Source organism: Monodon monoceros, unplaced genomic scaffold, assembly GCF_005190385.1.
Source record: "Monodon monoceros isolate NGI ecotype Baffin Bay Population unplaced genomic scaffold, NGI_Narwhal_1 Super_Scaffold_21, whole genome shotgun sequence".
Taxonomy (NCBI): domain Eukaryota; kingdom Metazoa; phylum Chordata; class Mammalia; order Artiodactyla; family Monodontidae; genus Monodon; species Monodon monoceros.
Window position 1 is genome coordinate 99,369,605 of NW_021703778.1, and position 21,959 is coordinate 99,391,563.

The window sequence follows — 21,959 nt, forward strand, 5'->3', positions numbered from 1 at the left end:
TATGGTAGTCCTATTTTTAGTCTTTTAAGAAACCTCCATACTGTTTTCCACATTGGCTGCACCAGTTTACATTCCCACTGACAACGTGCGAGGGTTCCCATTTCTCCACATCCTCGCCAACATTTATGATTCGTGTTCTTTTTGATGATAACCCTTCTGACAGGCTTGAGGTGATATCTCATGTTTTTTAAAATTGAAGTATAGTTGGTTTACAATACTGTGTTAATTTCAGGTGTATAGCAAAGTGAGTCACTTATATACATACTTTTTCAGATTATTTTCCATTATAGGTTATTACAAGATATTGTATATAGTTCCCTGTGCTATATAGTAAATCCTTGTTGCTTATCTATTTGATGTATAGTATATAGTTTGTATCTGTTAATCCCATACTCCTAATTTCCCTCCCCTATTGCCTTTTATCTTTGGTAAACTTAACTTTGTTTTCTATGTCTGTGAGTTGTTTCTCTTTTGTATATAGATTCATTTGTATTATTTTTTAGATTCCACGTATAAGTGATATCATATATTATTTGTCTTTCTCTGTCAGACTTATTTCACTTAATATGATATTCTCTAGGTCCATCCATGTTGCTGCAAATGGCAATATTTCATTTCTTTCTGTGGCTGAGCAATATTCCATTGTGTGTGTGTATAAATGACACATTTTCTTTATCCATTCATCAGTTGGCGGGTACTTGGGTTGTTTCCATGTCTTGGCTATTGGAAATAGTGCTGCTATGAACATTGGGGTGCATGTCTTTTAAAATTAGAGTTTACATCTTTTCAGGATATATGCCCAGGAGTGAGATTGCTGCATCATATAGTAGCTCTATTTTCAGTTTCTTAAGGAACTTCGTACTGTTCTCCACAGTGGTTTTACCAATTTACATTCCCACTAATAGTGTTGGACGGTTCCATTTTCGCCACACCTCTCCAGCATTTATTATTAGTAGAATTTTTAATGATAGCCATTCTGACCACTGTGAGGTAATACCTCAGTGTGGTTTTGATTTGCATTTCTCTAATAATTAGTGATGTTGAGCATCTTTTCATGTGCCTGTTGGCCATCTGTATGTCTTCTTTGGAGAAATGTCTACTTAGGTCTTTTGCCCATTTAAAAAAAATGTTTATTTATTTATTTATTTTGGCTGCGCTGGGTCTTAGTTGTGGCACGCAGGATCTCTAGTTGTGGCATGCGGACTTCTTAGTGTGGCATGCAGACTCTTAGTTGAGGCATACATGTGGGATCTAGTTCACTGACCAGGGATCAAACCCGGTCTAACCCTGGTCGGGGAACCAGGGATTGACTGGGTTCCGCTTGCATTGGGAGCACAGAGTCTCACCCACTGGACCACCAGGGAGGTCCCTTCTGCCCATTTTTTGATTGTGTTGTTTGGTTTTTTGATATTGAATTCTATGAGCTGTTTCTGTAATTTGGATATTAATTCCTTATCCATCACATCATTTTGTAAATATTTTCTCCCATTCAGTAGGTTGTCTTTTCATTTTGCTGATTGTTTCCTTTGCTATGCAAAATCTTTTAAGTTTGATTAGATCTCATTTGTATCTTTTTGCTTATATTTCTTTTGCCTTGGGAGACTGATCTAAAAAAAGTATTGCTTTGATTTATGTCAGAGGATGTTTTACCTAAGTTCTCTTCTAGGAGTTTTATAGTGTCATGTCTTAAATGTAGGTCTTTAAACCATTTTGAGTTTATTTTTGTGTATGATATGAGGGAGTGTTCTAATTTCATTGATATATGCGTAGCTGTCCAGCTTTCCCAACACCACTTGTTGAAGAGACTGTCTTTTCTCCACTGTATATTCTTGCCTCCTTTGTCATAGATTAATTGAATGTAGTTGTGTGGGTTTATTTTTGAGCTCTCTATTATGTTCCATTGGTCTATATGTCTGTTTCTATGCCAGTACCACACTGTTTTGATTACTGTAGTTTTGTAGTATTGTCTGAAGTGTGGAAGGGTTCTGCCTCCAGCTTTGTTCTTTTTCCAGAGGATTGCTTTGGCAATTCTCAGTATTTTGAGGTTCTATATAAATTTTAGGATTATTTGTTCTAGTTCTGTCAAAAATGTCATGGGTATGTTGGTAAGGATTACATTAAATCTGTAGATTGCTTTGGGTAGTATGGCCATTTCAACAATATTAATTCTTCCAATCCAAGATCATGGAATATCTTTCCATTTCTTGAATCATCTTCAGTATCCTTTACTAGTGTTTTATAGTTTTCAGCATATAGATATTTAACCTCCTTGGTTAAGTTTATTCCTAGGTATTTTATTTTTTTAACATGATTTTAAACAGGATTTTTTTTTTTTACTTTCTCTTTCTGATATCTCATTGTTAGTGTAAAGAAATGCTACAGATTTCTGTATATTAATCTTATATCCTGCTACCTTGCTGAATTCATTTATTAGCTCTAATAGTTTTTGTGTGGAGACCTTAGGGTTCTCTGTATAGAGTATTATGTCATCTGCAAATAGTGACAGTTTTACCTTGTCCCTTCTAAATTGGATACCTTTTATTTCTTTTTCTTGTCTAATTGCTGTGGCTAGGACTTCTATTACTATGTTGAATAGAAGTGGTGAGAGTGGGCATCCTTGTCTTGTTCTGAACTTAGCAGGAAGGCTTTCAGCTTTTCACTGTTGAATATTATGTTGGCTATGGGTTTGTCATAAATGGCTTTTATTATGTTGAGATATGGTCCCTCCATATCCACTTTGGTGAGAGTTTTTACCATGAATGAATATTGAATTTTATCAAATGCTTTTTCTTCACCTATCAAGATAATCATGTGGTTTTTGTCTTTATTTTTGTTAATGTGGTGTATCACATTGGTTGATTTGTGTATTTTGAACCGTCCTTGTGGCCCTGGGATGAATCCAACTTGACCATGATGTATGATCCTTTTAATGTGTTGTTGGATTCTGTTTGCTAGTATTTTGTTGAGGATTTTTGCATCTATATTTATCAAAGATATTGGCCTGTAATTTTCCTTTTTTGTAGCGTCTTTGTCTGGTTTTGGCATCAGGGTGATGGTGGCTTCTTAGAAAGAAGTTGGGAGTGTTCCCTCCTCTTCAATTATTTGGATAGTTTGAGAAGGATAGGTGTAAGTTCTTTTTATGTTTGGTAGAATTCCCCAGTGACGCCATCCAGTCCTGGACTTTTGTTTGCAGCGAGTTTTAAAAATTATTATTACAGATTCTATTTCACTTCTACTGTTCAGTCTGTTCAAGTTATCTGTTTGTTCTTGACTCAGTTTTGTCAGGCTGTATGTTTCTAGAAACTTGTCCTTTTCTTCTAGGTGTCCAGTTTGTTGGCATATAACTGTTCATAGTCGTCTCTTATGATTTTTTGTACTTCTGCAGTATCAGTTGTTATTTCTCCTTATTCATTTCTCATTTTGTTTATTTGGGTCCTCTCCTTTTTCTTCTTGGTGAGGCTGGCTAGAGGTTTCTTGATTTTATCTATCTTTAAAAAAAAACAGTTCTTGGTTTTACTGATTTTTTCTATTGGTTTTTTTTTTTTTTTTTTTTTTTTTGCTGTACGCGGGCCTCTCACTGTTGTGGCCTCTCCCGTTGCGGAGCACAGGCTCCGGACGCGCAGGCTCAGCGGCCATGGCTCACGGGCCCAGCCGCTCCGCGGCATGTGGGATCCTCCCGGACCGGGGCACGAACCCGTGTCCCCTGCATCGGCAGGCGGACTCTCAACCACTGCGCCACCAGGGAAGCCCTCTATTGGTTTTTAAATTTCTATTTTACTTGTTTTCTCTCTGATCTTTATTATTTCCTTCCCTCTACTGACTTTGGCTTTTGTTTTTTCTTTTTATTCTAATTCTTTTAGGTGGTAGGTTAGGTTGTTTATTTGAAATGTTTCTTATCCTTGAGGAAGGTCTGTATCACTATAAACTTCCCTCTTAGAACTGTTTTTACTGCCTCCTGTAGATTTTGTAAGGTTGTGTTTTCATTGTCATAGTCTTGATGTTATCTGTTTTCCTCTTTGATTTCATTGTTGACCCACTGGTTTTTTAGTAGCACGTTGTTTAGTCTCCATGTATTTACTCTTTTCCTGTTTTTCTTTCTGTGGTTGATTTCTAGTTTCATACCCTTGTGGTCAGAAAAGATGCTTGAAATAATTTCTACCTTCTTAAATTTGTTGAGGCTTGTTTTGTGACCTAGTATGTGGTCTATCCTAGAGAATGTTCAATGCACACTTGAATAGAATATGTATTCTGGGTTTTTTTCTTTTAGATGTAGTGTCCTGTAGATATCAGTTAAATCAACTGGTCTGTTGTGTCGTGTAGAACTTCTGTTGCTTTATTGATTTTCTGTCTGGATGATCTGTCCATTGATGTCAGTGAGGTGTTAACTCTCCTACTATTATTGTACTCATTTCTTCGTTTATCTCTGTTAGTATCTGTTTTATATATTTAGATGCTCCTATATCGGGTGCATATATGATAATGAGTGTCATATCCTCTTCTTGTATTTATCCCTTTATTATTATTATAATGTCCCTCTATGTTTTTCTTTACGGACCTTGTTTCAAAGTCTCTTGTCTGAAGTAAGTATTGCTGACCCCTGTCTTGTTATTTTTATTTGCATGAAATACCTTTTATCATCCGCTCAATTTCAGCCTATGTGTGTTTCACCCTGAAGTAAATCTCTTGTAGACAGCATATTGTAGGTTCTTGTTTTTCTTATCCAGTCTGCCACTGTATGTCTTTTGATTGGAGCATGTAGTCCATTGATATTTAAAGTAATTACTGATAGATATGTATTTATTGCCATTTAAAACCTTGCTTTCCAGTTGATTTTGCAGTTCTTCTTTATTTATTTCTTCTTATTTTTTATTTTGTAGTTTGATGGTTTTCTTTTGTATTATGCTTGAGTTCTTTTCTTTTTATTTTTGTGTGAATCTATTGTATGTTTTAGATTTGTGGTCACGCTGGTTTTCTAGTATGTTGACCCATAACTACATCTATTTGTTTTAAACTGATAGTCAAAGAAGTTCAAATACATTCTGAAAGATCTACATTTTTATACTCCCCTCTCCCACATTTTGTGATTCTGATGCCCTATTTTACATCTTCATGTTTATCCTTTTGCTGTTATTTAGAGTTACAATCACTTTTACAAAAATTTTTTGATTGTTTTTAGTCTATGTACTGGCTTATTTAAGTGATCTTCAATCCTTTTATATATTTGCCTTTTCTATTGTGATTTTTCCCTTTCCTATAGATTCTTTTTTTCTATTTAGAGAAGACCCTTAAATATTTCTTTAGGGTAGGTCTAGTATTGCTGTATTCTTTAGTTTTTTCTTGTCTGAGAAATTCTTTCTTCCTCCTTCTGTTCTAAATGATAATCTTGCAGGGTAGAGTATCTAAGTTGCAAGTTTTTCCCTTTCAGAATTATGAATATATCATACCACTTCCTTCTGGCCCACAGTTTCTGCAGAGAAATCAGCTGATATCCTTAATGGGGGTTCCCTTGTAACTGACTCTTTGTTTTTCTCTTGCTGGCTTTAGAATCCTCTCTTTATTTTTAATTTTTGCCATTTTAATTATAATATGTCTTGGTCTGGATCTGTTTGGGTTCATCTTGTTTGGGAACCTCTGTGCTTCCCGTACCTGGATATCTGTTTCCTTCTTTAGGTTTGGGAAGTTTTCAGCCAGAATTTCTTCAAATACAGTTTTGATCCCCTTCTCTCTCTCTTCTCCTTCTGGAACCCCTATTATGTGTAGTTTGGTATGCTTTGAATGATCCCATATATCTCATATGTTGCTTTCATTTGGTTTTTATTTGTCTTTCTATCTGCTGTTCTGATTGGATGATTCCCATTATTCTATCTTCTAGATCACTTATTCCTTCTTCTGCATTATTTAGTCTGCAATTCATTGCTTTTATATTGTTTTTTATGTTGGCAATTGAGTTGTCTTATTTTGATTGGTTCCTCTTTATAGTTTCTAGTTCCTTGTTACAGTGATCTGCATTTCTATTAATAATCTTTCTTAATTCCTTTAGCATGATTATTACCTCCTTTTTGAACTCAGCGTCTAGTAGACTGGTGAGGTCTGTTTCATTATTTGTTCTTTCATGGGATTTTTCTTGTTCTTTTAATTGGGAGTAGTTCCTCTTCTTTTTCATTTTACCTAACTTTCTCTGTCTCTATGAATTTAGGAGAAACAGTTATCTACTGTGGTCTTGAAGGGGTATTTTTATGTGGGAGCATCTGTGTGTAGACTGTGTGAGTCCAGTATTTTTGTTGTGAGGACTGGTTTTTGCATGGATGCTAGCCACATCTTTCCTCAGAGTGTGTTGGCCGTCATCCTTTTAATAGGGGATGGGATTTGTGTTGTGGTGTCCAGAGCCTCCCCTGGATTTTGGGTGGGGCCTCCTCTCTTTTCCAAGGCTGTAACAGCCCTGTCAGGGGTAGGGTCCACTCCTCGGTTGTTGGAGTAGAAGCCTTGAGGGTCATATTCGATAAGGTCCGTTGCCCTTGAGTGTGTGCCCTGCCCCAAAGGAGGTGACCACCGAAGCATGTAAAGCCCATGCAGTCACAGCAAACCTATGTCCCACTGGTGCAGGCATCCATGATTCTGACCAGAATCAACCCAAGGTCATAACCCTTTCTCTGTTGCATTTGTACCAGACTTAGTGCTAGGCTATGGTGTGGAGTGGGCTGGTGCTGGGGGCCAAGGCACTGTGGCTGCAGGAATCAAGGTGGTTGTGCTGCCACCTGCAACCTGGGCTGCCTCTGTAGCAGGCCTCTCCCAGGGCCTATCTGCCCCAGAGCTGGCTCTAAGCTTCTGTGTGGGGTGAATGGAGCTGGAGCACTACTGCCAAGAAACAACTGCTGCCTACTCCTCCCCAGGGGCTCTCCACCTGAGACATTTGTTTCTGTGGCACCACCCAGTGTGCATGCCAACAAAGTCCACTATGGCCAGACCCCCGCCCCCCATCAGTGTGCTGATAATCACCTCCAAGGTTCTGCCTGGACCACACCCAAGGCCCTCTGGGCTGTCTCCGCACAGCTAGACCAAGTCCTCTCCCAGGGTCCATCCATCTGAGATTCAGCACCCAGCTGCTGCATGTACTAGCAGCCCTCCCAGCACACGATTTGGTCAGGGAAGTGTGACAAGGCAGCAGCCATCAGCCCTGGTCTTTCTCCATCCTGATTGCTAGCAAGCCAGCATAAGCACAGTCCTTGCAAACAGAGTCTAAGCCCCTCCAGCCCTCTGTCTGTCCCAGTAGACCTCTCAGCAGGCAAGAAGCCTCCCCAGGGCCAGGGCCAGCCCATGTGGACATTCCCTCCATCACAGATCACTCCCAGGGGCACCAGTCCCATCCTGACGCCTTTCTTTTTTTTTTTTCCCCCTATCCTACCTGGTTACATGGAGATCTTTCTTGAAGCTTTAGTTCTATAAGAGATCTTCTGGCAGTTTCCTGTTGGTTTTCTGTGAAAATTGTTTCATATTTAGACGTATTTTCTTTCTTTTTTAAAAAATTAATTAATTTATTTATTTTTGGCTGTGTTGAGTCTTCATTGCTGCACACGGGCTTTCTCTAGTTGTGGTGAGCGGGGGCTACTCTTTGTTGCAGCGTGTGGGCTTCTTATTGTGGTGGCTTCTCTTGCTGTGCAGCACAGGCTCTAGGCACGCAGGCTTCAGGAGTTGTGGCACACGGGCTCAGTAGTGGTATATGTATACAATGGAATATTACTCAGCCATAAAAAAGGATGAAATAATGCCATTTGCAACAACATGGGTGGACCTAGAGATTATCATACTAAGTGAAGTAAGGCAGACAAAGACAAATATCATATTATATCGCTTATATAAGCGATATACTAAAAAAGTATACAAATGAACTTACAAAACAGAAACAAACTCACAGACTTAGAAAACAAATTTATGGTTACCAAAGGAGAAAGGTACAGGGTGGATAAATTAGGAGTTTGGGATTAACATGTACACACTACTACATATAAAATAGGTAATCAATAAAGACCTACTGTAGAGCACAGGGAACTCTACTCAATACTCTATAATAACCTATATGGGAAAAGGATCTGAAAAAGAATAGATATATGTATATGTATAACTAAATCACTTTGCTGTGCACCTGAAACTAACACAACATTGTAAATCAACTATAATATAAAATAAAAATCTAAAAATAAATATATATACAAACATAAAAATACCTACCTTAAAAAAAGTATTAGGGAGCTTCCCAGGTGGCGCAGTGGTTGAGAGTCCGCCTGCCGTTGTAGGGGACACGGGTTCATGCCCTGGTCCGGGAGGATCCCACATGCCTCGGAGCGGCTGGGCCCGTGGACCATGGCCGCTGGGCCTGCGCGTCCGGAGCCTGTGCTCCGCAACGGGAGAGGCCACAACAGTGAGAGGCCTGCGTACTGCAAAAAAAAAAAAAAAGTATTAGGAGTATCAAGATCACATTGTACAAAAGAGAGCATGTGCGATGAGAGATATTGTTTGACGCTGTCTTTGTAAAATACAGTCTGCTACACCCTGATTGCACTGTTTTTCCTTGGCTTGGTAATTTTCTCCATCCCCTAAAAGGACAAAACATTCTTTCTACCTCCCTACCTTCTTTCCTTCCCTTTCTTTTTTCAGAAGTGAACCCTGTGTGTTTGGCAAGCTTCTGAATAAGTGAAACTTTAAAAAAGAAGGTTTGTTTCTAGTGATTACAGCCAAAATCTAGGTACTCAGAACTAGTAACTAAACAGAAGATTGAAGATGTAGGTACTGGGTCTTTTCTGGGCTAGACAGGGTACTCCAAAACAGTTCTGTAACTCTAGTCTCTTCTCTGGCAGATAAAGAATCCTGTGAACAAGCTTCTGAAGTCAGTGAAGCACAAACTACAGATAGTGATGAGATAGTAACACCTGTATCTCAGAAATGTCCTAAGGCAGTAAGTATACTGGGGTAATCATTGTGCGTGAGCCAAAATTGTAAGTAATGACAGTGTGCTTAATGGCCATGTGTGTGACGTTCAAATCCAGTTTTATTTAATGAACCAGATAGGAAATTCAAGTTATTTAAATTTATGTTGCAAGTGAATGGGAGTCACTACAGGCAGATGAAAGGATCATTTTCTTGATTTGGTATAAATAAGGACTGACTTCAACACTTCTCTCTCCCATTTGGATCCCTTGCCTGCCTCCTTCATTGTATATGGTGATTCACCCCAGCCTAAGTGATGCCCCTTTCTTTAAATCTACCTAAAGAGAGCAGGTTTACTTTGGGAGGTGGAGGCTGGAAGGATTCTTTGTGGGAGGGCTCAAAGAGATCATTCAGTTTCTGAAGGTTTTTACTCAACCTTTAATTACAATTATTTATTAAACATTTCGACCTCAGATCTGTTTTGGAACTAATTGAGGATACACACACACACACACACACACACACATCTATGAATAAATATCCACAGATATATTCACAGTCATTGTATTGGAATACTGTGGGGTTTTAAATGAGGTAGAAAACGATCACTTTCAAGCTGCTAGAATGCTCCCTGGTACATTTGTAGGCACTCAATAAATATTTGTTGAATGAGTGGCTGAATGAAAGATTAAAATCTAACTGAGGATTATGAGCTTAATTAGAAACAGTAAAGAAAAGCATAGGGTTTATTTTCAGAACTTTTATCTGTTATATCTTTTTTAGACATTATATAATTAATATCTTGAGAAATGTTTGTAAGACAGATCAGAGCCATAGAATTAGAACTAGACAGTAACACCTTAGAGATCATAAAGGTGAAGAAAACCAAGTGATATGTCCAGCATTGTAGCAGTAGTTACTGAAAGAACTGGAACTTGAGTTAAGGTTTCTAAGCCATGCACATCTCAGATCAACCCAAAAAGCAGTCAGCTGGTCAGCAAATTTTGGAACTACAAGTCAGACAGATGACATTAAAAATATTACCCTAAATTAAAGGCTCTTAAATAAGATCTCCTGTTAGAAAACTATTGTGTACCTAAAAATGTTGCTGGATAAACTAAATATGAAAACTGATCCCACTTAGTAAAAATTAGTGTTGTTATCAAATTAAACTTACAACACAGACACACATATACTTGATAGCAGAAAAGCTTTATCAAAAGTCCAGACTGTTGTTTAACTTGTCCAAAGAAGTTGGGCAAGGAACACAGAATACAAAGGAGAAAAAAACACGCAGGCTGAGGAGCAAAGAGAACAAAGAAGCAGGGGAATTTCCTGGCAGTCCGGTGGTAGGACTTGGCACTTTCACTGCCGTGGCCGGACTCAATCTCTGGTCAGGGAACTAAGATGGCGCAAGCTGTGTGCCACGGTCAAAATAAAAAAAAAAAAAAAAAAAAAAAGCAGTTTATTGAGGCTGAAGTGAAAGTTACACACTCAAAGAAGAGTGCAGGCATCCTCACAAGTGCGGAGCATACCACAAGGTTTTTTGATCCCCCTTTTATCTTATTTTCTTAGCCCTTTGAATGGGCGGGGTCTTTTTGATTAGGGGTGGAATATTCATTGAGAGGACGTTTGAGGTGTGGCCTAGATTGCACCAGGTGGCATCAGCTCCCAGTCTTGCACCTTTGTCTCCTGGAGCCACTGTACATGTGCTCTAAGAACTGTTTTCCCTTAAATTTTCCCTTACTAGTCAACCACACGGGAAGGTCATACAGGGTCATTGGCAATCTGCATTTTTATTGGGCATGCGCCATGGTTTTCATGGTCAGTGTTTCTTGTTCAGATGCTACAAAGTTTCTGTTTTAGATGCCATTTCTCCATGAGTCATGGTCTCATTAAGTGCAAAACAAGGAAGTGTATAGGCTGTCCTTGGGCCCAGCCCTGTCTTTCCTGCCTCATACTCAATCCTTTTTGTATTTCAAAATAGCTGGGCATGAAAGATGGAAGGAGTTGAAGGTCCAGAGGCAGTACGTGAGCTCTGTCCCTTTTGTGCCTGGAGTCAGCCAGGGTAAAGGAGGAGGCAAGAGAGTGTAGTGTTTAGGAGCATGGAAATGTGTTTTAGACAGAAGTGGTTTAGATCCAGTCTCTGCTATTAATATCTATGCTGCTTTGGGGAAGTTATTGAACCTCTATTAGACTCTGTTTCCTCATCTGTAAAGTGGTGATATTTTTTTTTCTTGAAGTATAGTTTATTTACAATGCTTCAGGTGTACAGCAAAGTGATTCAGTGATATATATTCTTTTTTCAGATTCTTTTCTATTAGAGGTTATTACAAGGTATTGAATATAGTTCCCTGTACTATGCAGTAGGTCCTTATTGTTTATCTATTTTATATATAGTAGTTTGTATCTGCTAATCCCATACTCCTTAATTTATCCCTCCCCCCCTTTCCCCTTTGGTAACCCTAGGTTTGTTTTCTATGTCTGTGAGTCTATTTCTGTTTTGTAAATAAGCTCATTTGTATCATATTTTAGATTCCATATATGTGATACCATATGATATTTGTATGTCTGTCTGATTTCACTTAGTATGATAATCTCTAGATTCATCCATATTGCTGCAAATGGCATTATTTCATTCTTTTTATGGCTAATATTCCATTGTGCATATATACCACATCTTTATCTATTCATCTGTCGATGGACATTTAGGTCGCTTCCATGTCTTGGCTATTGTAAATAGTGGTGCTGTGAACAATGGGGTTGTAAAGTGGTAATATTAAGCATGCCCACCTTATAGCCATGTGGCAAGATTTAAATAAGGTAATGTGTGATAAAGGTTTAATATAGTACTTGAGACAAATTAAGCACCAGATTATAGTGATGATGATGTTGATGGTGGCAGCAGTCTGTCTTCTCTGAAATACACTAGTTCTTTTTTTTTTTTTTAATTTATTTATTTTTGGCTGCGTTGGGTCTTCGTTGCTGTGCACAGGCTTTCTCTAGTGGCGAGTGGGGGCTACTCTTCGTTGTGGTGTGCGGGCTTCTCATTGTGGTGGCTTCTCTTGTTGCGGAGCATGGGCTCCAGGGCGCTCGGGCTTCAGTAGTTGCAGCACACAGACTCAGTAGTTGTGGCTCGCGGGCTCTAGAGCACAGGCTCAGTAGTTGTGGAGCACGGGCTTAGTTGCTCCGCGGCATGTGGGATCTTCCCGACCAGGGCTTGGACCCCTGTCTCCTGCATTGGCAGGTGGATTCTTAACCACTGCGCCACCAGGGAAGCCCATGAAATACGCTAGTTCTTAAATGCAAGCTTCTATGATCTGGTAGTGGCCCCTACAAGGAAGGACTAGGCCCTAAGGGGAGAGGATTGAAGCAGAGGGGTGTCATTTCCCTTCTACCTGCCAGGTCAATTGAATAGGTTGAACAGTATGACTTAAGGAAGACCTTTATGAAATGTCTTTCTCTTGTACTGCTAAAAAAAGCAAAACAATCATAGTACATTTGGGTCTTTAACTCCCTGTCTTTTAGTCCAGAATTAGAACAGTTCCTGTATCATGGGATATGTATAGAACTGTTCCGCAGGAGGCTCTGTTAATTAGCACAAGGTTCCTAAAGGCCTTCTGTACTTATCTTCCAAGAATCCCCAGAAAATGATCTCAACCCAAACCATATGGTTTCCTCCAGATGAAGTTCCATTCCTGGTCTCAGGAATCAATCTCCCACTCTGAGTGGACCATATAACTTTTCCCTCCCCCCTCTTAACAGCTCCTAATGAGAAGGGAGCAATCATTTCCATTGCTCTGTGGCCTCAGGTTACTGTCTTTTAGCCGTAGTGTATATCAAGGACCTCAAAGTTTATTCTTTTTTCTTATACTCTTAATTTCAGGGGTTGAAAATGTCTTGACCCCTTATGTATGCTAATTAGTTTTAGCCCCAAATTATCTAGCACACCTGAATAAGCCAAAGGGAGCTGTCTGTCTGGCACTAATGCTGTGTAACTGACTGCTGTTAGGGGCTCTGCTAGCAATGAGTTAATATATATTTCAGTTGTTAGTATGGTTAATATTACTAATTATATATATGTGTGTGTATATATAAATATAAATAAATAAATATATATATATATGTGTATGTATATATATATATTTGCTGTTCAGTCCCATTAAGATTATATAATGGAACCAGCTCATGTAAAGGATTCTGGAGCAAAGAAAAATATTAGATTGAACCATACCTTAGTCAATTCAGGCTTCTATAATGAAGTACCACAGACTGGGTGGCTTATAAACAACAGAGATTTACTTCTTTTGGTCCAATTCTGGTGAGGGCCTCCTTCTAGGTTGCAGACTGCCAATTTCTCATTGTGTCCTCATGTGCCAGAAAGAGAGCAAGCCAGCTCTCTGGCCTCTTATAAGGGCACTAATCCCATTCAGAAGGGCTCCACCCTCATGACCTAATTACCTCCCAAAGGCCCCACCTCCAAATACCATCACATTGGGATTAGGGTTTCAACATATAAAATTTGAGGGGTACACAAATATTCAGTCCATAAAAAGCCATATGAAATTATCACTTTTATAGATTAAAAATGATGGACTATTGTCAATTTCATATAGTTCAATCTAATAGGAATGAATAAAGCCTCCATGTGTACCTTGCTCAAATTTTAATTTTATTCATCCTCCTAGTTCACCTTTGTTATCAGAGTAAACTTGATATGGATTTCTGATCATTTGTCCCAGGATTAGTTGCAAGTAAGGTAAGAATACATTTTTCTTTTATAAACTAGAATATTATAGATAGAGCTAAATCTCTATTGACCATTACCTATAATCCCTGCTGCCTCTCTCCCACCCCACCACCCCAAAAAAACCATTGTTTTGAATTTTGAGGTACATCTTTTCAGATCATAAAAAAAACTTTAACATTCATATTGTTTTGTATTAGTCTTTTTTGCTTTAAATAAATGACATTAAACTGTATATGAACTGTACATATTATTCTTTTAAAAAGCTTTTTATTTTGAAATAATTACAGATTTGTAAACAGTTGCAAAAAATGTATGGAGAGGTACCATATACTCTTCACCCTGTTTCCCCCATTTTTCAAAACATTTTTGGTCTGTATTCTTCTGAAACATTCATTTTTCTTTTTGAAAAAAGTTTTTCTTTTTTAAAAAATTGAGGTATAGTTGTGCAATATTATGTAAGTTTCGGGTGTACAACAGTGATTCACAATTTTTAAAAGGTATACTCCATTTATAGCTATTATAAAATATTAGCTGTATTCCCTGGGTTGTACAATATATCCTTGTAGCTAATTTATTTTAGTAGTAGTTTGCACCTCTTAATCCCCTACCCCTATCTTGCCCCTCCCTGCTTCCCTCTCCCCACTGGTAACCACTAGTTTGTTCTCTATGTCTGTGGGTCTCTTCCTTTTTCGTATATTCACTAGTTTAACTTTTTAAAATTTTTTTTACTTGAAGTATAGTTGATTTACAGTGTTGTGTTAATTTCTGCTGTACAGCACAGTGACTCAGTTATACATACATATATATACATTCTTTTTTAATATTCTTTTCCATTATGGTTTATCATAGGATACTGAAGATAGTTCTCTGTGCTATACAGTAGGACTTTGTTGTTTATCCATTCTATATATAATAGCTTACATCTGCTAACCCCAACCTCCCACTCCAGGCCTCCCACAACCCTCTCCCCCTTGGCAACCACAAGCCTGTTCTCTATATCTGTGAATCTGTTTCATAGATAGGTTCATTTGTGACATATTTTAGATTCCACATATAAATGATATCATATGGTATTTGTCTTTCTCTTTCTGACTTACTTCACTTAGTATGATAATCTCTAGCTGCATCCATGTTGCTGCAAATGGCATTATTTCATTCTTTTTAATGGCTGAGTAGCATTCCATTGTATATATGTACCACATCTTCTTTATCCATTCATCTGTTGATGGACATTTAGGTTGCTTCCATGTCTTGGCTATTGTGAATAGTGCTGCTATAAACATAAGGGTGCATGTATATTTTTGAATTAGAGTTTTGTCTGGATATATGCCCAGGAATAGGACTGCTGGATCATATGGTAATTCTATTTTTAGCTTTCTGAGGAACCTCCATACTGTTTTCCATAGTGGCTGTTCGAACTTACATTCCCACCAACAGCGTAGAAGGGTTCCCTTTTCTCCACATCCTCTCCAGCATTTGTTATCTGTAGACTTTTTAATGATGGCCATTCTGACCCGTGTGAGGTAGTACGTCATTGTAATTTTGATTTGCATTTCTCTAATAATTAGAGGTGTTGACCATCTTTTCATGTGCCTATTCGCCATTTGTATTTCTTCTTTGGAGAAATGTCTATTTAGGTCTTCTGCCCATTTTTCGACTGGGTTGTTTTTGTTGTTGTTGTTGTTGAGTTGTATGAGCTGTTTGTATATTTTGGAAATGAAGCCATTGTTGGTCATATTGTTTGCAGATATTTTCTCCCATTCTGTAGATTGTGTTTTTGCTTTGTTTATGGTTTCTTTTGCTGGGCACAGGCTTGTAAGTTTGATTAGGCCCCATTTGTTTATTTTTGTTTTTATTTCTATTGCCTTGGGAGACTGACCTAAGAAAACATTGGTACGATTTATGCCAGAAATGTTTTGCCCATGATCTCTTCTAGGAGTTTTATGATGTCATGTATTATTTTAACTCTTTAAGCCATTTTGAGTTTATTTTTGTGTATGGTGAGAGGGTGTGTTCTAACTTCATTGATTTACATGCAGCTATCCAACTTTCCCAACACCACTTGCTGAAGAGACTTTTTCCTGTTTTATATTCTTGCTGCCTTTGTTGAAGATTAATTGACTGTAGGTGTGTGCATTTATTTCTGGGCTCTCTATTCTGTTCCACTGATCCATATGCCTGTTTTTGTGCCAGTATCATGCTGTTTTGATTACTGTAGCTTTGTAGTATTGTCTGAAGTCTGGGAGGTTTGTGCTTTGGCAAACCTGAGTCTTTTATGTTTCCATATAAATTTTAGGATTATTCTAGTTCTGTGAAAAATGTCATGGGTAATTTGATAGGGAATGCATTAAATCTGTAGATTGCTTTGGGTAGTATGGCTATTTTAACAATATTAATTATTTTAATCCAAGAGCATGTGATATCTTTCCATTTCTTTGAATCATCTTCAATTTCCTTTATTAATGTTTTATAGTTCTCAGTGTATAAGTCTTTCACCTCCTCAGGTTTATTCCTAAGTATTTTATTTTTGCAGGTGCTATTTTAAAAGGTATTGCTTTTTTACATTCTCTTTCTGATATTTCATTGTTAGTGTAAGGAAATGCAACTGGTTTCTGAATGTTAATCTTGTATCCTGCTATCCTGCTGAATTTGTTTTGCAGTTCTAATAGTTTTTGTGTGGAGTGTTTAGGGTTTTCTATATATAGTATCATGTCATCTGCATATAATGACAATTTTACCTCTTTCCTTCCAATTTGGATAACTTTTATTTCTTTTTCTTGTCTGATTGCTGTGGCTAGGACATCCAATACTATGGTGAATATAAGAGGTGAGAGTGGGTATCCTTGTCTTTTTCCATACTTTAGTAGAAAGGCTTTCAGCTTTTCACCATTGAGTATTATATTGGCTGTGTGTTTGTCATAAATAGCTTTTATTATGTTGAGATATGTTCCCTGTATACCCACTTTGGTAAGAGTTTTTTATCATGAATGAATGTTGAATTTTGTCAAATGCTTGTTCTGTATCTATTGCTCATTTGGTTTTTTTCTTTTCTTTTTTTAATGTAGTATGTCACACTGATTGATTTGCGTATGTTGAACCATCCTTGTGAACTTGGGATGAATCCCACTTGGTCATGGTGTATGATCTTTTATGAGTTATTGGATTTGGTTTGCTAATATTTTGTTGAGAATTTTTGCATCTATATTTATCAAAGATATTGGCCTGTTATTTTCTTTTTTGGTGGTGTCTTTGTCTAGTTTTGGTATCAGGGTGATGGTGGCTTCATAGAATGTCTTTGGGATTCTTTCCTTCCTCTTCAATTTTTTTGGAAGAGTTTGAGAAGGATCAGTATAAATTCTTCTTTGCATGTTTGGTAGAATTCACCTGTGAACCCATCTGGTCCTGGACTTTTGTTTGTAAGGAGTTTTTAAATTACAGAGTCTATTTCACTTCTAATGATCAGTCTGTTCAAATTATCTGTTTCTTCTTGATTCAGTTTTGGTGGGCTGTATATTTCTAAAAACTTATCCACTTCTTCTAGGTTGTTAAATTTGTTGGCATATAATTGTTCATAGTATTCCCTTATGGTTTTTTGTATTTCTGCAGTATCAGTTGTTATGTCTCCTTTTTTATTTCTTATTTTGTTTATTTGGGTTCTCTCTCTCTCTGAGCCTGACCAGAGGTTTGTCAATCTTGTTTACCCTTTCAAAGAACCAGCTCTTGGTTTTATTGATTTTTTTCTGTTTTTTAATCTCTGTTTTATTTATTTCCTCTCCAATCTTTATTACTTCCATTCTTCTGCTGACTTTAGGTTTTATTTGTTCTTCTTTTTCTAATTCTTTTAGCTGGTAGGTTAGGTTGGTTATTTGAGATTTTTCTTATTTTTTGAGGAAGGCCTGTGTATCACTATGAACTTCCCTCTAAGAACTGCTTTTGCTGTATCCCATAAATTTTGTATGGTTGTGTTTTCATTGTCATTTGTCTCAAGGTATTTTTTAATTTCCTCTTTGGTTTCATCATTGACCCATTGGTTATTTTAGTAGCATGTTGCTTAATCTCCCTGTGATCATTTTTTTCTCATTTCTTTTTCTGTGGTTGATTTCTAGTTTCATGCCATTGTGGTCTGAAGAGATCCTTGAGATAATTTTTAAACTCTCAGATTTATTGAGGCTTTTTTTGTACCCTAGTATGTGGTCAAACCTAGGGCATGTTCCATGTGTACTTGAAAAGAATGAGTATTCTGGGGCTTCCCTGGTGGCGCAGTGGTTAGGAATCTCCCTGCCAATGCAGGGGACACGGGTTCGAGCCCTGGCCTGGGAAGATCCCACATGCCATGGAGCAACTGAGCCCGTGCGCCACAGCTACTGAGCTTGTGCTCTGGAGCCTGCGAGCCACAACTACTGAAGTCCGTGCACCTAGAGCCCGTGCTCCACAAGAAGAGAGGCCACTGCAATGAGAAGCCCACGCACCGTAGAGAAGAGTAGCCCCTGCTTGCCGCAACTGGAGAAAGCCTCCGTGCAGCAACGCAGCCAAAAATAAATAAAATAAATAATTAAAAAAAGAAAAAAAGAATGTGTATTCTGTTTTTTTTGTATGTAATGTCCTGAAAATATCAATTAAGTTTATTCTATTGTATTATTTAGAATTTCTGTGCCTTATTGATTTTCTGTCTAGAAGATCTGTCCATTGATGTGAGTGGGGTGTTAAAGTCTCCTACTATTATTGTATTCCTGTCAATTTCTCTCTTCATGTCTCTTAGTATTTGTTTTATGTATTTGGTTTCTCTTATATTAGGTGCATATATATTGATGAGTGTAAAGTCCTCTTTTTTACTGATCCTTTTATCATTATACAATGTCCTTTATCTTTCTTTATGGCCTTTATTTTGAAGTCTATTTTGTCTGAGTATTGTGACCCCACTTTATTTTCATTTCCATTTGTATGAGACATCTTTTTCCATCCCTTTACTTTCAACCTATGTGTGTCCTTTGCCCTAAAGTGGGTATCTTGTAGGCAGCATATTGTAGGCTCTTGTTTTCTTTTATCCAGTGTGCCACTCTGTGTCTTTTGATTGAAGCTTTTAATCCATTGACATTTAAGGTAATTTTTTAAAATAAATGTATTTATTTATTTTCATTTATTTTTGGCTGCCTTGGGTCTTCATTGCTGCATGCAGGGTTTCTCTAGTTGCAGCGAGTGGGGCTACTCTTCATTGCGGTGCATGGGCTTCTCTTCTTGTGGAACATGGGCTCTAGGCATGCAGGCTTCAGTAGTGGCTTGCAGGCTCTAGAGCGTAGGCTCAGTAGTTGTGGCGCACAGGCTTAGTTGCTCTGCAGCATGTGGGATCTTCCTGGACCAGGGCTTAAACCCATGTTCCCTGCATTGGCAGGCAGATTCTTAACCACTATGCCACCAGGGAAGTCCCTAAGGTAACTATTGATAGATATGTATTTATTGCCATTTAAACCTTATTTTCCTGTTGATTTTATACTTCTTCTTTGTTCCTTTCTTTTTGTTTTTCCTTTTGTGGTTTGGTGGTTTTCTTTTGTATTATACTTATGTTCTCTTCTTTTTGGTTTTTGTGGATCTATTGTATGTTTTTGATCTGTGGTTACCCTGTTTTTCAGGTATGTTAACCCCATCCTATTTCTACTTGCCTTAGACTAGTAGTCATATAGGCTCAAACACATTCTAGGAACTGAAAAGAAAATCTACATTTTCTTATTTTATTCCCCACATTTTATGATTTTCATGTCCTCTTTTACATTTTCATGTTCATACTTTTGCTGTTCACTGTGGTTATCATCACTTTCACAGAAATTTTTTTCTTTTTTTTAATATCTGTGTACTGGCTTATTTAAGTGATTTACTTTCCAATTGTCATTTTCTCTTTAGATTCTTTTCTATTTAGGGAAGACCTTTCAATATTTCCTTCAGAACAGATTTAGTATTGCTGTATTCTTTTAGTTTCTGTTTGTCTGAGAAATTCTTTATCTCTCCTATTCTGAATGATAATCTTGCTGGGTAGAGTATCCTAGGTTACAGATTTTTCCCCTTCAGAACTTTGAATGTATCTTGCCCCTCCCTTCTGGCCTGCAGCATTTCTATAGAGAAATCAACTGATAGTCTTATGGGGGTTCTCTTGTAATTAACTGTTTGTTTTTCTCTTGCTGCCTTTAGAATCCTCTTTATCTTTAACTTTTGCCATTTTTATTATAATATGTCATGGGACTTCCCTGGTGGTGCAGTGGTTAAGAATCTGCCTGCCAATGCAGGGGACATGGATTCGATCCCTGGTCCGGGAAGATCCCACATGCCGCAGAGCAACTAAGCCTGTGCGCCACAACTACTGAGCCTGCACACCACAACTACTGAAGCCCGCCGCAACTACTGAAGTCCACGTGCCTAGAGCCCGTGCTCTGCAACAAGGGAAGCCACCACAATGAGAAGCCTCTGCACTGCAACAAAGAGTAGCCCCCACTCACTGCAGCTAGAAAAGGCCCGTGCGCAGCAACGAAGACCCAACGCAGGAAAAAAAAAGTCTTGGTGTAGGTCTGTTTAGGTTTATCTTGTTTGGGACCCTCCATGCTTCCTGTACCTGGATATCTGTTTCCTTGTTTAGGTTTGGGAAGTTTTCAGCCGTAATTTCTTCAAATACATTTTCGATCCGCTTTTCTCTTTCTTCCCCTTCTGGAATTCCTATCATGCGTAGGTTGGCATGCTTTATATTATCCCATAGGTCTTTTATATTGCTTTCATTTTTTTCATTTGGCTTTCTGTCTGCTGTCCTGATTGAGTGATTTCCATTATTCTATCTTCCAAGTCACTTATTCGTTCTTCTGCATTATCCGTTCTGCTATTTATTGCCTTTAGCTCAGCTTACATCTCAGTCAATGAGTTTTCTGATTTTTCTTGGTTCCTCTTTATAGTTTCTAGTTCCTTCTTATAGTACTCTGCATATCTGTCAATAGCCTTTCTTAATTCCTTCAGTACCCCTTTTTGAAACCAGTGTCTATTAGATCAAAGAAGTCTGTTTCATTGTTTGTTCTTTCAGGGGAATTTTCTTGGTCTTTAAACTGGAGGTGGTTCCTCTGCTTCTTCATTTTACTTATATTTCTCTTGCTCTGTGAGTTTAGGAGAAACGATTATCTACTGTGGTCTTGGAGGGCTATTCTTATGTGGAAGCGTCCCTGTGTAGCTCTGTGGATTTAATATTTTTGGTGCAAGGGCTGTTTCAATATGGATATCTGTTGCCTCTTCCCTCAGCATGTGCAGGCTATTATCCCCTTGATAGGGGGTGTGCAGATGTGGCAGTGCTCAGTCCTAGGGTTCTTGGTGGCGGTGGTGGCTTATGTGCATCCCCAGAGCATGTGATGGGTGCAGGAGCTGCTCGTGACCACTCCTGGAGCTCGTGTAGGTGGTGTCCTACCGCCTGAGAGCACATGCAGGGAAAAAGCCTGCAATGGTGGGTCCCACCCCTCCCCTCGTGCACCCCCCAAACAATGGCACCTGTCCTCTAAGGTGGCCTGGGCTTGCTCCATGAACACCCTCAGTTGCAGTCACACCAGACTCCAGCCCCTTCAGGCTGTTTTCACACAGCCAACACCAGTCCTCTCTCTGAGTCTGATATCTGAAGCCTGAGCTTCAGCACCCAGCCCCAATCCGCACCAGCAGATGCACATCTCAGGCTGGGGAGTGCAGGGTGGTGGCACTGACTGTGCAGGTCTCTCTCCATTCTGGCTGCTGAAAACTGGTTGCTGCATTCTCCTCTGAGGCTCTGAAGCTCTGTCCCAGCTGATCTCCCCGCTGGTGAGGGGATTTCCCAGGGTGCGGGAACCTTTCCTTTTTCACAGCTCCCTCCTAGGAGGGAGGTCCCATCCTGATTCCTTTCTCACTTCCTTTTTTTCTTTTTTCTTTTTTCTTCCTACCTGGTTACATGGAGATTTTCTTGCCCTTTCAAAAGTCTGAGGTCTTCTGCCAGCATTCAGTAGACATATTGTGAGAATTATTAATACATGTAGATGTATTTTTAATATATTTGTGGGAGGTGGTGAGCTTCACATCCTACTACTCCACCATCTTGATTGCTGCCCCACTTTTTTAAAATATTTAACATATAAGTGCTATCATACAATGTTTGTCTTTGACTTATTCAACAAAGCATAATACTCTCCAATTCCATCCATGTTGTTGCAGATGAAAATTTTCATTCTTTTTTATGGCTGAGTAGTATTCCACTGTGTGTGTGTGTGTGTGTGTGTGTGTGTGTGTGTGTGTGTGTGTGTGT

General features: G+C 38.5%; 1 protein-coding gene across 2 annotated transcripts in view; it reads left to right on the plus strand.

The window, feature by feature from the left end:
* The window catches only part of RPGRIP1 (RPGR interacting protein 1), an 83,567-nt gene that overhangs the window by 49,604 nt on the left and 12,004 nt on the right, over window positions 1-21,959 (plus strand). For both annotated transcript variants that reach the window (XM_029238658.1, XM_029238659.1), the window contains one exon: window positions 8,853-8,950. In XM_029238658.1, coding sequence (XP_029094491.1) covers window positions 8,853-8,950 — 98 coding nt within the window. The remainder of the gene's footprint in view (window positions 1-8,852; window positions 8,951-21,959) is intronic.